Source organism: Gossypium raimondii, chromosome 6, assembly GCF_025698545.1.
Source record: "Gossypium raimondii isolate GPD5lz chromosome 6, ASM2569854v1, whole genome shotgun sequence".
Taxonomy (NCBI): Eukaryota; Viridiplantae; Streptophyta; class Magnoliopsida; order Malvales; family Malvaceae; genus Gossypium; species Gossypium raimondii.
This window is the reverse complement of record NC_068570.1, coordinates 59,411,086-59,429,120: the sequence shown is the minus strand read 5'-3', so window position 1 is coordinate 59,429,120 and position 18,035 is coordinate 59,411,086. Positions and strand designations below refer to the sequence as shown.

The 18,035-nt window shown below is 32.4% G+C and overlaps 3 protein-coding genes across 4 annotated transcripts; 1 reads left to right on the top strand and 2 right to left on the bottom strand.

The window, feature by feature from the left end:
- Nucleotides 1–593: 593 nt before the first annotated feature.
- Nucleotides 594–3,382, top strand: LOC105772327 (aquaporin NIP1-2). The gene is made up of 5 exons (XM_052632949.1): nt 594–728; nt 1,126–1,350; nt 1,687–1,884; nt 2,473–2,534; nt 3,103–3,382. The coding sequence occupies exons 1-5, from the start codon at nt 594–596 to the stop codon at nt 3,293–3,295; spliced, it is 813 nt and encodes a 270-aa protein (XP_052488909.1). The 3' UTR covers nt 3,296–3,382.
- A 693-nt stretch (nt 3,383–4,075) lies between these two features.
- Nucleotides 4,076–6,895, bottom strand: LOC105774697 (seipin-2). Of its 2 annotated transcripts, XM_012597257.2 has the most exons (3): nt 6,608–6,895; nt 5,978–6,037; nt 4,076–4,755 (listed from the first exon to the last, which is right to left on the bottom strand). In XM_012597257.2, exons 1-3 carry the CDS (start codon nt 6,860–6,862, stop codon nt 4,303–4,305), a joined length of 768 nt encoding a protein of 255 aa, XP_012452711.2. In that variant the 5' UTR covers nt 6,863–6,895; the 3' UTR covers nt 4,076–4,302. The 2 variants fall into 2 exon arrangements, with proteins under 2 accessions (XP_012452711.2, XP_012452709.2); XM_012597255.2 differs by having other exon boundaries at nt 5,978–6,895.
- Nucleotides 6,896–8,375: 1,480 nt separating this feature from the next.
- On the bottom strand, nt 8,376–12,614 carry LOC105774302 (GDSL esterase/lipase At1g29670). Its single transcript, XM_012596753.2, has 5 exons — nt 12,301–12,614; nt 11,737–11,861; nt 10,411–10,656; nt 9,682–9,937; nt 8,376–8,821 (listed from the first exon to the last, which is right to left on the bottom strand). The coding sequence occupies exons 1-5, from the start codon at nt 12,536–12,538 to the stop codon at nt 8,598–8,600; spliced, it is 1,089 nt and encodes a 362-aa protein (XP_012452207.1). The 5' UTR covers nt 12,539–12,614; the 3' UTR covers nt 8,376–8,597.
- Nucleotides 12,615–18,035: the final 5,421 nt, after the last annotated feature.

Here is an 18,035-nt window from a genome sequence, read left to right as displayed (position 1 = left end):
TGTATTTTAATTGAAGCCGCCTTGGAACAGTCCATGTTTGATGAATCATAATATTTGAATTCGTAAAAATTCGCTTCTAATTTGATCTCGAAAATTAAGAAAAAAATTCTATTCCCCGTATTACAGTTCAAATAAGGTCAGAATCTAATTAGTTCGGCATAAAATTTTTCGAAGAGTTGAAATAAAATTATACCATTTTAAGAGCTAAGGACTCTTGCATGCCACCCCTCGAGTTGTTTTATAAATCCTAAAATCAAGCAATGGAATACTCAAATATGAATCACTTGATAGATAAAATTATTTAAGTTTGACTCGATAATAATTTAACTGAATTTGAATTTTTTAAAATAAATTCGGATTTAGATAATAATCAGATAATCTCATATGTAACTACAACAACAAAGTTGAATGGTCAATGGTACTGTTAATCTACAAAATCTTATATATATATATATATATATATATATATATATATATATATAGCCTTCTTTTTAATAACTTTTTAGGTTGCCCTTTAAATTGTTGTCGAAGAACAAAAGCATTTTGTGTCTCCAATTTTCTTTGTTTTTATTATCCAACAGAAGTTAGCAACCATGAACGAAATTTGTAGTGGCGATGAAAATCATGTGGTTCTCAATGTTTATGATGAACCCGATAGTAACAATCATCCCCCATCAGCCAAAAACAAAGATTCTGAAATGGTCTTCTCCATACCTTTCATGCAAAAGGTGATGTATGTATGTATGTATATATGTATATATTGGAGGGGTTATACCTTTCGAGAGAAGTCTTCAAAGCATCTTGAGGACCTGGTTTACAAAGCTGGGAGTACCTTGACTGTACGTGGGCACATGGCCACCCGTTAAGGGGATGTGAGCCCACGTTTTGCCCTCGGTGGGGTGGGTGGCTGTGCGTCTATGTATAGCTGAGGTGATCCCGGCTCTGTGAACTAGGTTCTCAAGGCAGCCATTCACTACATGTTGACTGTTGACAGAATACTTTCGATTATTGAGGGATCGATTGACTATATGATGGAAGGCTTCTCCCGAAAAAATCAATGCCCCTCAACAGTATGTATGTATGAATGAATGAAGATTTTTTTTTTTTTTTTTTATAATTTTGCAGGTAATGGGTGAGGTATTAGGCACATATTTCCTAATATTTGCAGGTTGTGCAGCGGTGGTAGTGAATACAAACAATGACAAAGTGCTTACAAATCCAGGGATAGCCATAGTATGGGGATTAGCTGTAATGGTGTTGGTCTACTCACTGAGACATATCTCGGGTGCTCATTTTAACCCAGCAGTCACCATTGCTTTTGCTACTTGCAAAACCTTCCCTCTCAAACAGGCATGTGCTGCAATCAATCATTCATGCATAGGGGCAGAAATTTAATTATAATTTTTTCATGGATCAAAATATAAATTTATTATGTACTGATTTATAATTTCATCATTTTTTAAGGGACTAGACATAATTTTTTTCATTTTTAAGGGGCTAAAATGTATTTTTACTATATATTAATTTATATATTCTTTATTTATAAGAAAAATGAATTAAATTTTTTTTTTTTTCATTTTTGGGGATCAAGCATTCAAGCCTCCGTATGCCCCCGTTAGATTCGCCATTGTACATACATACATATCCAATGGTTGATATTTGATATTTGGTTTTTTGTTATATTAGGTGCCGTTTTATATATCGGCTCAAGTTGTTGGATCGACGATGGCAGCTGGGACACTTCGGCTTTTGTTTAACGGGCCGGATGATGTATTCAGCGGAACAACACCGCAAGGGTCGGATTTGCAGGCGTTTGTGATAGAGTTTATTATCACTTTTTACCTTATGTTTGTTGTCTCCGGTGTTGGTACTGATAATAGAGCTGTAAGTTTGTATATACTTTTTTTTCTTATACCTTATGGTTTCTTTTATTTATTATAAAAATGCTAAGATTCGAAACCAAATCGGTAGAGTGATCCATTTTTAGCAAGGATGTTTGAACCAGATCCGACCGGTCAATAGGACTAAGTTTTTAATTTTTAATTTATTTTTTAATGATTTTTAATCGACCTGGTGACTTGATCTGTTTGACTATCGATTCGATTTAAAAAATATTAGTTTTTAGGCTAAACCCATTATCACCATACCATTTCTTTTATCGAAACCGGTCAATTCCTATATGTATACAGAAAACTTGTCCCGAGTTGATTTTATCATAAGAAGCCAACAATTTAAGACCCAAACTCAAAAACCCTAAACCTGGATAAATTGGACCTAATTATTCTAAACTCGAAACAACCCGAACTTTAAATTGACCCGAACTCAAAAACCCTAAATTTAGATAAACTAGACTTAGTTGCTTTAAATACAAAACAACCCGAATTTGAAACGAAACTAAACTCAAAATGACTAAACTTTTTAAAATCCGAAATGGTGTAATTTATTTCATTTACCATTTGTTTTTATATGTAGATTGGAGAACTTGCTGGACTCGCCATTGGCTCTACCGTTTTGCTTAATGTATTGATTGCTGGGTATGAGCTTTTTCCTTAAGCATTCTACATAAAGTATTTTTAGCAAGGGTCTCGAGTTTTTAGGGGGGAATCTGGAAAAAAAAAATTAGCAGGACCTAGATTTTGTTATAATCTTTTTATAGATCAAAATATAGGTTCATTATGTATTAATTTATAATTTCATCATTTTTTAAGGGGCTACAAATAATTTTTTCATTTTTAAGGGGCTAAAGTGCAATTTTACAATATATTAATTTATAATTTCTTTATTATAAGATGATTGAATTGAAAATTTTTCATTTTGAGGGCCAAAGTGCAATTTCACAACCCAAATTTTTTTTGGAAAATTTCATTTCTCCCTTTAAATTTGTTGAAAATTTTGCCTTTTAATTTTTTTTGAAAATAAATTAATCTCTTTTAATTTTTGGGAAATTTTCATTAATTTCACAAAATTTTTAAAATTTTAATTAGATCCCATTTTTTTTAAAAGCTCCTAATTTTTAAAAAAAATTTAGTTAAGTCTCCCAAAATTTAATTCTAAGATCCATCACTCATCATACTAATGATATTACGATATCTTACTGGATAGGCCGATCACCGGAGCATCGATGAACCCAGCAAGGAGCTTGGGACCTGCAATTGTGTCGAACCATTACGAAGGAATATGGATATACGTTACGTCGCCGATCATCGGAGCAGTGTCGGGTGCTTGGGTTTATAACATGATGAGGTTGAATGACAAACGGGACATCACAAAAAATGTTTCTATCTTCAAAAGTTGACCTAATTGTGCTTAAAATAATTTACAAGATCTATTGTACAAATGTAAATTGTTTAATTTAAACCATATTTTTAATCTATTTGTGTTTGTAAACATTTGGTTCACTAGTTTATATATTTTTTAACAATCTCGTTACAGATTCTGATTATATTCGCTCTTTTTGATACAATACTTAAAACTACTCATAGCCCCACTCCAACTCATAAATATGAGGATAATACGTGTCAGCGTACTTAAACCCATGTCCTTCTGTATTGGCAACAATGTCCATGTCAATCGAGATAAGATTCAACTGACTATTAAAATATATATTAAATATGAGTATTTTAAGAAAAGTAAATTATCCAAATAATACATACCGTAATTGATTGTATTGTCTAACCATCATATTTTACTAAGTCTTTTATTGCATCAAAATAATGTGAACTAGAAAAGTAAAAAATATAACTTAATTATCATGTGAAGAAATGAAATCAACTTTACATCCTTAATAAGATTTAGATAAGAACAAAACTTGATAAGAACAAGATCACATGATTTTATGCAATCGGTTCAACGATCAAACTACTAATTCATCGAATCAATTGGTGTTTTAACAGTTTCATCGGTTCATACAGTTTCTGGCCTAATTAACTCCGTACCCTAACTAATTTCTAATCCAATTAGTCTGATCGGCTTGTGGATGTGTTTATTTGCAGCTATCAGAAAAATATAGTGGACGTTCGAGTTTTAATGTAGCTAAAGGCGGAGAGAAAAAAACGAGGAAAAATATACAAGTGTCACATACGAGTATTATTTTGTTTAGATTTTTTAATGTATTCAAAATGACCTCAGATGATTACATGTCACTAGCCAAATATTATATATACATCATGGATTAAAAAAATTGTTGAAAAAGAAGAAGCTAACATGCCCTATCAAAATTGAAGTGAATTTGTATGCAAATGATTTATCACCATGAAACCCCAGATGGCTTCAAATCCAAGCTTTTCATCGATTCTACGTAGATCAGTTGCCGGTAGAACCGGTTGTTTTCCTTGTTGCCGGAACGAGAACACATCTACAACAGACCGACATAAACAATAACTCCGAAACAAACGACATGATGCTAACCCAAATGAATAAGGTTTTTCTCCAATACCATATAATTCTTTTGATGAAAGGAAGTTTGGATTCGAGGACAAGGGATGCACCGTATAGGTCGGGGATACCAGCGCCCGGACCATGTGCCGGTCGTTGTTCGAGCACTACCTTTAAGCAAGCGGTGGGCTCAGTGCCTTGGTTCAAATCTTTGAGTTTCACATTCAATGTTTGGACTTCAGAGATAAAGCCGGTGACAAGTGGTACGGCCTTGAATAATGTTAAAAGAAGGCGAATAGGTAAGCTTTTAAATCTCATCATGCATGGATGGCTAGAACTGTCAAGTGTTTCGCCCTTAATAGAGATGAAATCTGTCCTTACCTTTAAAAAAATGGTTGCATAAGCATTCATCAATATTGGCACTCGAGCTAAGATGAGCTCGATCTCGACTCGAAATTTAGGGTTCGAGACATTATCGAGCTACTCCAACTCGAGCTTGATTAAGTTTGATCGTATTCAAACTCTTAACTTGTTCGTACTTAAGCTCTTTCTATATAATAAAAGAAAAAACGTAATTCATTGTACAACAATTTATTAAAATGAAAAACTAGATTAGGCTAATGAGCGCTCAACCAATAGTTTGAGTTGCTTGAGGTCAAACTCGACTTGATTGTTATCAAATCGAATTTAAGTTTTTCATGAGTCCGAAATTGAATCATTTATAAACACCAATCTCATTTACACCTCTATAATTTTTAAAGTACTCGCATTGAACATTCATTTTCAATGCATATTTTAACATGGGTATGGTCATACGATCTTCCAATAACTCTCTAAATATATCAATATTCGAAACTCATACTTGAGTCCGAGTAACTTAAACTACAATTACCTAAATAGACTCTAATTAAACTTGGTAAACAGGTTGCCATTAACAAGTGAAATTTTGGAAATAACATAACTTTAACTTAATGAATTTAACAGTTATTTTTTAGTGAGTAATGAAATTTTAAAATTTAAAAAGTAAAGAAACTAAAAAGACTTCTCCAGTCCCTCTCAATTTTGAAATTGAGCAAACCGGTCCTTCTAAAAAAATTAGAGTTATTTAATCCCTGTCAATTTTGAATTGTACATGTTTTTTATTGGTATTATAATAAATTTAGCCCTCAAAGTCTACATTTTCTGTCAATTTGATCCTAATTTAACAATTTTATCCCGCAACATTTGTGTCAATGTTGAGGTTGAATTGTTTAGAATTAAGGTCAAAATAGAAAAACATGTAAACATCGAAGGCTAAATTTGTTATTATATCAATAAAAAATATGCACAATCGACAGAAGACATTTATGTCGTGATTAATTGTTAATAGTTGCTCACTTTCAACATTGATAGGGATTAAATTGTTCTAATTTTTTTAGAGGGGCCAATTTGCTCAAATTTGAAATTGAGAGCGGCTGGAAAGGTCTTTTTACCAATTAAAAAGAACCAAATTGAAGTATAGTGACTAAACCTACAAGTTTTGTAAAAGTAAAGGGACTAATAGCATAATTTGACTAAACACAAATAAACAACATGAACATAAACGGAAATTTCAATTTCCTACCTGAAACATCCCCAAATTCCTATTGTAATCCGATTCCGGCAATGTCAAAGAAACGGTAACCTGCAAATCATGAAAGGGAGGTATAATTCCAGACCCTAAATTCTTCCCCATACATCTCACCCCACAACCAACAGCAGCACAAGATATAATAGGAACATAAGCAACCGGACTACCGTTTGTATAATCAAAATTCAAAGTTTCTTTAATCTCCAATGGTTTCTCCACTAAATACCCCATTAAAATCCAACTAATCACAAGTGAAGTAAACAATAACCCACATAGAACAAACCCTAAATAAGCAACCCACAAAATTCCCCGCCAGGTTTTGAAAATGAGCCGCCCACAAGGTGAATCGAACCATAATTTGATCAATTTTGAAATCAAATAAGCTTTGATTTGTTTCAATGGTCTAGAAGGGTCGATTATTAAGATGATGCAGTGACTCAATATTGATATGGGAAATGTAATGGATCTTATAATCAGTTTCAAGAGGAAATAGGTTGGGTTTATGACTAAACGAGATGTGAAAAATAGTAAATTCCAGGTAATGCGTATTGGGTCGGTGAGTTCGGGTGAGTTATGAGCTCGAGCGGCGGTGATGGTTGATTCGAGGTGCGTTGACTCGATTACCTCGGAAGAAGAAGAAGAAGAGGCATCGCTTGGTTTCGGATCGCGGCTGAATTTGTATGTTTTCGAATGGATTTCTTTTACGAGGGAATCTACGGCGGGTTCTTTGGAAGTGGTTCCTTGCCGGGAGAATAAACGGTGACGGAGTGTAGATGATAAGGCTGACGCGGAAGGATCTGATTCGCCGACGGTGACGGAATTGTGTGACGGAATGTCGTCGGAGATTTGTTCGATTTCGTTGGTGTTTTGGGATTCCATTCCAGCATTGGCGACGATATAATGCTTTTTAAAAAAAAATGATAATTGATAAAATAAAATAAAAATGAAAATAGTTACATGTAAAAGAATTCACGTCGGAATTGTCGCTCGTACAAGAGATCGTGGATTCGAATGTACTGATGCGTAGAGGATTCTTTTAGGGAGATCGAAATTAAATTTTAGTTTTTAATAGTCTATATCTTTATAATTTTAAAAGATTAAATCAAAATTTTATCATTTTTAGGGGGGCCAAAGTACAATTTTACCTCCTAATTTAAAATTTTAAAATTTTTATAGAACTTAAATAAACAATTTTCCATTTTAGGAGGGGGCCGGGCATCTGCCAGAGCCCGCCTAGAACGCCAATGGCATATATATGATGAGAACCTAAAATTCATGTTCAAAAAAATTAAATAGTATATAATTGTATCAAATTAAAGATCATGTATTTTTATGATTCGTTTTTCTTCCATTTTTACCATTGTCTTTACATAACTATTAAAATTCATTTTTATTATCGATGAGAACTAGACCTGTCCATGGGCCGGGCGGCCTGGCCCGGCCCGATGGCCCGCCCGAAATATAGGAGGGTTCGGGTAAAAATATAGGCCCGAAATATGGGCTTAGGCAAAAAAAATGAGGCCCGTTTAAAAAAATATATTTTTATTTTTATTTTTAATTTTAAAATACTTTTAAAATAAAATTTTTTTTATTTTTAAAATAAATTTTTAATGTTTATTTTAAAAATGGGCCGGGCCGGGCTCAGGCTTATGATATTTTTCTCGGGCCGGGCCTGAGCAAAATTTTAGGCTCATATTTCGAGTTGGGCCAAAAAAAATTTTCGGGCCTAACCTAAACTCGGCCCGACCCGGCCCATAGACAGGTCTATTGAGAACTATGATTTTCTCGGGAAAATTGTATGAGTTTGCGATCCTCCATAAAATTGACTGTGATAACACGGCAAAAGAATTGAAGGAGTGCCTAAAGCCGACTAGGAGCTCGCACCACCGAGGCCCCATTATGCTATGTTTCAACGCGTCTCATATCATTAACGTGTGCTTGTTCCTTGATTTGATGAATACAAATAAAAGATTTATAAATAAGAAATAAAAAAACAAATTAATAAATATAAATAAACAATAAAAAGAGTAACATAAATATATGTTTTATAAATAATAATAACAAAATTAGGGATTTAAACTAAATTAAATTCGATTTAAATGTTTTGTCGTTTTTATTTGGTTCAACTTGTTTTCTATTGACTCAATCGATTTTGCGTTGATTCATTTTTTTTCAATTTTATGCGTTGATTCGACTGATCGATTCAATCCAATTCTGACAACTAATGATGAACAAAATATTTTAAGAAAATGAAAAATTATGTTGAAAGAATTGGAATACCATATAGGATTATTGTAATTTAGAGTTTCATAATTTCAATTTCGATATTGGATTCCTTCTCGACCAAAATTTTACATTAATTACTTTCGATAAACATACATTCAAAACCGACTTGAATTTAATGAGTTGATTTATATAACCATATTTAATAAACGATAATGAGTAAGTTCGAGATTCGAAACCCAGTACTGACAACATCTCCCTTCGGAGCAATAATTTTGTAGACTCGCATGACGACACTAATGATTGAAACCAAACATAAAACAACATAAAGATAGTGTGAAATCATATGAATAATATCTATTATTCATGGTAAATTTGTTGATCCCCGTCGTCAAAGCTGAGCGAGACGGCGGATATCGATTGGATAAGCATCGGACGGCGACTGAGCATTGTACGATCTCCTTCCGATGATCACATTTGCAGCCTCAGTTGGATGGAAAGCATCCCAAAACAAGTACTCATTCCTATTCCTACATGGCCTTTGTGAAGGCAAGCAAGTGATTTGCCCGTTGTTCCTCCCAACACCACAACATCCAGCATTTGTTACCCTAAAACCTGAAACATATAGACAAATAGCACCATTCCGTCATGTCGGAAACGATAGTGTCGATAAATTAGAATGGCAAAACCCAAATTACCGAATGGATTCAAGGGCAAATCCAAAGGGGCAGGTAGGGTCTTGACTCACTAGATAATGGGCAAATTTCAATTTTAGACCCTCTTATTATTTAGTAATGCAATTTAATCCTTTTAGCATAAAAAATCTTAAGTTTACCCCCAACAAGTTATATTTCTATCTTGGCCTCTCCAATAAAAAAAATTCCTAGATTCTCCCATGGATGGATTTTTACAAAAAATGAATATGGGACAAGATGATTTTTTATTTTTTTTTACAGTGAGCATGGAGCGGTTTGGTAATTACTTACCCCACTCTATCCCACTCCACTATATAAAAATACTATTTTACTTTTATATAAGTATAACTATTAAAGGGTAAAAATGTATTACAGATGTCTTTAAAAGATTGAAAATATTAAAAATAACTAGCAAAAATCAAACCAAGACTGGGCGGTAGTGGTGCAATGTGACATTAAATTTTGGAGGCCTAATTAAAATTCTCAAAAACTTCGAGAGATCTAATTAAAAGTTTTCAAAAATTTTAGTTTTCATTAAGAATTTTTTTTTAAAAAAGGATCTAATTGAAATTTATAAAATTTTTGAGAAAATTTAATGAAAATTTTCAAAAATTTTAGAGAGTTTAGTTAAAATTTTCAAACATTTTGAAGGACTTAATAGTATTTTCCAAATTTTTCTTATGGAATGGTAGTGGGTTTGACATTAACACTCGTCCTGCTCCATTGCTATCCCTATTATAAAGATCGAGTTAACATTTTCATTTTCGAGTTAGCATTTACCGTAAGCTGAAGGATTGCTCGTGACGTCTTGAAAAATTCCATAAACATCAATGTAGATGAACTTTGCATCAGAATTGGCATTGTTGAATTGATCAACGAGTCCTTTAAGCTTGCTGTTGAAGATCCTATTTGCAGCATTGATTCTTTCAACACAAGTTCGACCATCTCGGCTGTTTTGAGCCAATGCATTCGGGCTGCACCCGATCTGACCTACCCCAATCAACACGAACTTCCTTGCCCCGTAGTTGTACAAAGCCTAGAAATTGGAAAAAAAAAAAAGAAAAGAGAAACGTTAATGTCGAAAAATGATCTCATATCGACTAGTCAAAGATCAAGTTGGGTCTACCAAGGCATATTGTGTCATAGGGTGCAGTTCGAAAATACTAGGGACCCATTATAGATATGTACAGGTCTCGGTGAAAATATAGTCCGATACAATGGAATTTTTTACTTTAGACCCTCAAAATCTATAAATTTACAAGTTAATCCTTAATTAAATTATAGCTTGACCATCCAAAAATAATAAGATTTTGATTTAATTCTTCTAAAAGTAGTAAAAATATAAGCCAGTACAACGGTGAAATTGTATGTGTTTTAACTCTTATAAAAACATATAACATAATCCCGCCCCAAAAAAAATTTTTGACTTCGCCTCTGACTAAAGTAGATAGTAATTCTATAACGAACGCGGTTCGAATATGTAAAAACGAATCGGAAAAGAATACGAACCTGAAGTTGCTGAGTATATTGTTGAATAAGAACATTAGCATATTGTTCAGGGTTATATCGCCTGCTGGTAGAGTAAAAAAGAGGCATGAAATAGTTGTTAAGGTAATCGTTGCTACCAAGTCCAATGGAGTAAATACATTTGCTCAAGTAATTTGCTGCATTGGCTTCACTCCCAAGCAAGTTCACCACTTGTGAAACTGTTTGCCTATAGTTTCTAACTTGCCCACTGAAACTGATCCGAGCTCCCTGCAGTTTTTAAAATTTGATTAGCATGGGTTGGGTTGGATGAATTCGGGTTTTAAAATTTTGTTGGAGTTATTTCAGTTTGGGTCAAGTTCGGGTTTGAGTTATTTTGGGTCGTTATCTTTTTGTGTTTTGATTGCTTCGAGTCTAGGTTAAGGTGAGTTCAAATTATTGACTATTAATGGAATAATTTGAGTTGAGTCAAATTTGGGTTTGAAATGGACATGTACGGAGCGTTGGATTTTTTTTTTTAAAATCGAGTTTTAGAACTGGTCTAATTCTTCAATTAGGTTAATTCAGGTTGTTTTAGATTTGAGTCATTTAAGTTTCGAGTTTTAGGTCTTCTGGTTGTTGACTATTAGAAGTCTCAACTAAGTTGAGCCGGATTTGGGTTTGAGTTCGGAATGGACAAATAGGGATGGTAAAAACCGAGACTCTACAGAGTCTAACTCAACTCAATCCAATAGAGTTGGATTTAAAAAAAAAAAGTGTTTCATGGTGGGTTTAATTCTTCAATTGATCAGATCAGATCAGATCGGGTTTAAGGAAAACACACCATGTCCCACCACAGGATAATTATCCAAATACCTTTTCTTATATATAATGTTAGTTTAAAATATACTAGATTTTGTCACTTGAAAGAAAATATTTCACGTTAAAAATATGTTCTTTAAAATTTATTCAATAATGAATATAAATGGAGCGATAACAAACTTGCATTTTAATATTACTGAACAAGTGTCCAATCTTTCGATTTGTAATTTTTAATTCTTTTATTTAAAGATGATATAAAATGTATGAAAAAACAGAAATATCATCATAATAATATTAATTATAATTTAAAATATTAGACTAGGTGATAAATAAATTTTATATTAATATTTAAAAATAGAAAAGTGTGGCATATCGAATAAATTAATATTTTTTTCGGGTTAAATTCAGGACGAGTAAATTAATATTTAATTTCAGATCAAGTCAGATCAGATTAGCTTGGAGCCATATCGGATCAGGGTTGGGGTGGCAAAAAACCACCCTAGCCCCGCCGCGTAGCAGTCTCTATGAACAAGTGTATACAAAAATTACCAGCTGTTGTCCAGTCTCTTCTCTGATTCCGGCCGCGGCTGATGCATAGTTAACTCCTCCGAGGATTTGTCTACCTCTAGCGGCGGAGTAAGGAGGAATGTAATTCTCAAAGCCCAAAAGTTCAGCTATACATAAAAAAAAAAACATTAAAATCAAATCAAATATAATTAATGAAGAGCAATCAGTTTAATCAATCGATTTTTTAAATCAAATTTAATATGAGAAAACGAACCCAGTCGACTTTAGTTGAGAAAACTGACCAAACCAAACTTTGGTTAAGTCGATTCAGTCAATTTTTTTGTTAACACTATAAAATATAAATATATTTAAATAATCTAATATTAATATAAAATAAGTCATAAGTTCGGTTTCGAAATTTAAAAATAATTAATTAATTAAATTATTCAATTAAATTGAGATCAAAATCGACCAACCAACCAATCAACCAGATTTCAAAATACATGAAATCCGGGCAGTAACATAGAAATAAACATTAAAAACCAATGATAAAACTCAAGGCAGAGTTTTCAATGAGTAGTTTCGTCGAACGGATGGAAAGCTCACCAATGACATCGACTGTGGTTTTGCCATTAGAGAACCTTCCAGTTGGTCCATTAGGGAAATCGATTCCATAAGGCATGTAATTAGCTTTCGCTAATGACGATAATCGATTATTGTTCCCATTATCAACTAATGAATCACCGAAGATGAAGTAACAAGGAACTTGAGGTGCGCCATTGATGAACCCGAAGCTCAAGCTTAGAAGTACAGCCACCCCAAATAGCACACACAGTTTCACCATTGTTACTATGAAATTGAAGCTTGAAAGAAGGGGAGAACAGAAAGAATGGTGGAAATGTGTGGGGAAGAATGGCGTGTTGTGAGGTATATATAGAGAAATGGAGAAGGAGATATGATGAGAAGATTATACAATGATCGCCATGCAAATGATTTTGCTTTTACAGTTGAAGAAAGTAGGTTAAACGCATTCATTACACGCGGAGTTAATGTGAGAGTCTATCTCACCTTGTCGGTCCATATATATATATAGATATATAGATTACGACATGCTGAGATTTGGGATGAGAATTCGGATAAAGGTAGATAGTATCGTATTAGTGGGTGTCTCGTTTCTATTTGGTATTGGTATATATTGGTATCGATATGTTTTGATGTATCTTTTCAAATTTATATATGTTTTTAAATATTTTTCAGATGTAAATTTTTAGTTGGTAAAAGTGCCATGACGGATGTATATACTAGAAGTTAGATTTTATTTTGTCCCGTTTATTTTTAAAACGAGCAAATTAGTCTATTTATGTTAGATCAAAGATCAAATTGGTCATTTTTTGTTTAAAAGTTCGTTCATTTGTACTTCGAGTCATTTCAACATGTGAAACCATACGTGACATAATTTAGAATGAAAATTTTAAAGAAAAATAAAATGTTGTTGCATAAATTTTAAAATTAAAAACTAAAAACAAAGTAAAATCGAAAAAAAAGTGAATGATAGTTTCGTTAAAAGCTTCAAAAACCTCAAAACTGATATTTTTATAACACTCATTTTACAATGTTCATTTCTCTTTATATTTTTCCTTTTAAATTATGTCACATAAGATCAATCGTCTTAATTAATGGTTAAATTAACGATTTGAGTAATGGAAGGACCTTATTGATATAACATCGATAGTTTGAAGATGTAATTAGAATGTTTTAAAGTTTGAAGATCAATTTAGAATGAAAATCATAATTTGGGGGTGTTTAATGCAATTAACACATAAAATTATAGTAATTTTATGAAAGGGTTATTCTTAATTAATGAGTTAATTACTCTCTCCTAGTGTTATTATTCTTCATAGTAATTAACTTTATTCATTATTTCTAGGCATAATGATTTATTTGGCCTTCTAACTTTATAAAAAAAATCATTTTAGCCATTCATTTAATTTTTTTGTATCTTTTTTAACCCTTAAACTTGTAATTTTTGTCAAATCGCCCCAAAATGGATGAAAAAATTAACATACAGGTGGATTGCCACGTAGCTGACACGCTAGTATTTAATTACTTTTTAAAATTTTAAAAATTTAAAAAATTATTTCTAAAAATTAAAAATCATTGAAACTATTTAAAAGTATAAAATTTATAATAAAAAGTATTAAAAATCTACGTGTATGCCACATCAAGAAAGTCAACAAATATTAATTTCTTCATCCATTTTGGGTGATGACAAAATGCAAATTAAAGGGCTAAAATAGACGAAAAATTAAATGAATGACTAAAATGAATTTTTTTAAAAATTAGAGGGACCAAAATTAAATATAATGTATCAAAAATTGGGAGGACTACATTATAGAAAACTAACCATATTTAAACGCTAATTAATAATAATTATTGCAATTAGCTAATTAAAGCACATAATAGTTACATCATCAACATCCGTACACTTTATCAATGGTCAATTCACTTACATTAATTATAATAAAAAAGTTAAACTATTGAGATATTACGAGTTAATTCAACATTACTTCAATTAAAAATAATTAAAAGATCTTTTTATTTAAATTTATCTTTTTAAATTTTCGTATAAAATTTACCAAAAAAATAATTTAAATTGGTAAGAAATTGACAAAAGGTAAAATTTGAACTTAGGATATCAGGATAGTAATGGACTCGATTTTGTCATTTTAACTAAAGTTACTTTTTTTTTGAGGTATTTCCAATTATTTTGAGAGAAGAATATGAAATGTTGTTCGCTCGAAGCTGAAATACGCCTCAACAAGTCTGAATTTGTCCTTGCTAGGCTAAGTAGTAGCATTATCATCCAAAAGTGACTAATATGTTTTATATGACATGGGTTTGAGTCCAACCATGCACATTATCAAGCATCTAATGTGGTATTCTTGTTATACAGGCTTATCGCCTCTTGTAGGGTGTGCCTCGCATTTATTAGATATTTTGCAGGCACTTAGAAAGATATTTTGACGAGCAATCGAAAAAGGCCCCAAATAGGCCCAACGTCATGATGTAGGGCATCAGGACGTCGGGATGACGCAACAACGTTGAAACAACAAAGCAGGGACGGCATTGTGACGAGGCGATATGCCACGTCACGACGTGTTCTCATATTTGGCAGACACGTTTTAGACTTTAAACAGGACTGCTTCTCCCAGTTGAACTCTAATCTTAACCTATTTAAAGGGGTCATTGTATCCCTATTTTGAGTGGCCAGAATTAACACACCATTCAGTAAGGGCTTTTCTTTGAGGGCGACAAAATGTAGTCGTATATGAATTCTGGTGAGAGTTTCGTGGTAACTATGGAGAGAATTTTGTGCCCGAGTTAAGACTTCATTTTTGAGGTTTGGGTTTGTACGTTTAGTACATTTAGGTTTATTTTCTCCATATTGTACTCTCGTTTATTTACTCATTTAGTGAAAAGTTGACGTCTCATTTGCCTGTGGTTTTCCCTCTTTGAGGATTTTCCGCGTAAAATATTTGTATCTATTCCTCTCCACTTTTACTATGCCGCGGTTTATACGAATCGATCTCCAACACCTCTTCAAACATGTCAAAGTTGGGAGAAAAATCACCCCATCAAGAACAATACCAAATTTGTAGAGAGGTCTGCCAATGCTGGGTTGACAATATTTTATAAATATAATTTTACATAATTTTTTTACACATATCATAATAATTTCCGTCGACATTACACCTTATCCAAATAAATATCTAATGAAAAACAATATCCACATCATCATTCAATGGTGCAGCTTACCTTTAACACCAATCAAGTCGTTTCATTGACCAAATTTTTGTTCACATTCTTATGTTAATTAATTTGGGGTAAACTATCAAAATAATCATTTCTGTTTCCCTCGGGTTATATTTTAGTTATTTACGTTTGAAATGTTATATTTTAGTCACTTACGTTATCGTGTTGTAATATTTTAGTCATTAAGCATTAATTGCTGTTAACGGTGTAATAGTAAGTTGACGTGACACGTTAAATCATCATTTCAAACGAAAATTTTAGGTTAAATTATATAATTGGTCCCTATATTTTTTCCGTTTTGAGCAATTTAATTTAATTTTTTATTATTGTGCAAATGTGAAATGCATCAATTTTTTAAAGACTTGTCTGGTATTGTTAATATTACTTCTGCTTCTTCCAAACGGCATGATGAATTACAAAAAGCCCAAGCAGCTAAAATAACTCATTTAGTATCCATCAATGAGTTAACAATTGGAACATGTATGAATTAGATTGTCACTTTACAAAGTCCTGGTGAGACTCGATGGAGTTCTCATTTAAATTCAATCACTAGCTTACAAACGATGTATAATGCTACTAGCAAAGTTTTTGAAAATCTAAAAATTATTGCTCCTAACTATTCACAACGAGGAGATGCTCATAGCGCATATAATAAATTGAGGTCTTTTGAGTTTATTTTTATTTTGCACATGATGAAGGAAGTTTTAGGGATTACTAATAATCTTTGTCAAGCTTTGCAACATCGTTCTTAAGATATATTAAATGCCATGAGTTTAGTTTCGACAATAAAAGATTTAACTCAGAAGTTGAGAGACGGTGGATGAGATGAATTGTTGAAAAATGTGATATCTTTTTGTGAAACTTGAGAGTTGGTTTTTCCATATATGAATGTTCAATACATTGTGGGTGGTAGTCGTAACAAGAAGGAAGATGTTATAGTGAAACATCATTATCGAGTGGATATATTTTTTGCTACAATAGATGCTCAATTGCAAGAATTAAAGAGCAGATTCAACGAACATGTTGTCGAGCTTCTCACTCTTACTACAATTTTAGATCCCAAAGAGTTTTTCAAGTTATTTGATATTGATAAAATTTGCATTCATGTAAACAAGTTCTATCCAAAAGATTTTTCTTAACAAGAGAAACAAAATCTTCCATAAGAGTTGAAGCATTATAAATTTGATGTACGTAAGCATCCTAATTTGAGAAAAATATCAACACTTCCTAAACTTTGTAGAATCTTAATTGAGAGTGGAAAGTTAATCATGTACCCACTCGTTGATAGATTGATTAGTCTTGTATTGACTCTTCTAGTCTCAACTGCGTCCATAAAACGTGCTTTTTCTGCTATGATGATTTTGAAGACTCGACTTCGTAGCAAGATAGAAGATGGTTTTTTGAGAAATTCTTTAGTTGTCTACATTAAGAAAGAAACTGCAAAATTTTTTAATGCAAACGAAATAATTAATGATTTTAATGAGATCAAGGACCGAAGAATGCAATTCAAATAAATTTTAAATTTACTTTCTAGCTTATTTTTATTTATTAGATCAGTTTTCTTTAATTAGTTTTTATTTTTAAAATATTATTATTCATTATCTCATACTAGACTGTCCATGGGTAGGCGGCCTACCGACGGCCCGCCCAAATATGGGAGGTTCGGTAAAAATATAGGCCCAAAATATGGGCTTGGGCAAAAAACGAGGCCTGTTTAAAAAAGGGGCGGGCGTTCAAACACCACTTTTTGGCCGGGCACCCTACTGCCCGAATATAATAAATATATATTTTTTTATTTTTTAATTTTATTTTTATTTTTAAAATATTTTTTATTTTTTATTTTTAAAATATTTTTTTAATGTTTATTAAAAAATAGGCCGGGCCGGGCCGGGCTCGGGCTTATAATATTTTTCTCGGGCCGGGCCTGGGCAAAATTTCAGGCCCATATTTCAGGCTGGGCCTGGCTCGGGCCTAGAAGGCGGGCTGAAAATTTTTTTCTGAGACCGGCTCGGCCTGGCCCGGCCCATGGACAGGTCTATCTCATACCCCTCTTGAAATTTTCTAACTTCATCCCTCAACTCTACAAATTAATTTTGTCTATTTTCTATCTTTCACTCATCTCTTAGCAAAAAATTTTAATTATCAATTCATTCCTTTAGATAAAATCTGATTCATCAAATTTTTAAAAAAAAATATTTATACTTAAAAATTTATTGAGATAATATTTTAGTACATCAAATATATATATATATATATATATATATATATAAAGTCAAAGTGTAGCCTTTATAGGCTAAGGTAAAGTAAGATTACAAAGTCAATTCTCAAAAAGGCTATACCCATCAACTTGGTGAAGAAAAGAAAAATGGGAACACAAATCACATACCTATATACACTTCTTTCTGGTCTTATTCATATATATATATATATATATATATTGGGTTTACTTTGACTATCTTCTCAATGTGCATACTTTTAATTACCCATGCAATTGATTGAGAATTTGGTGGGTTTATGAAAGGAAAAAT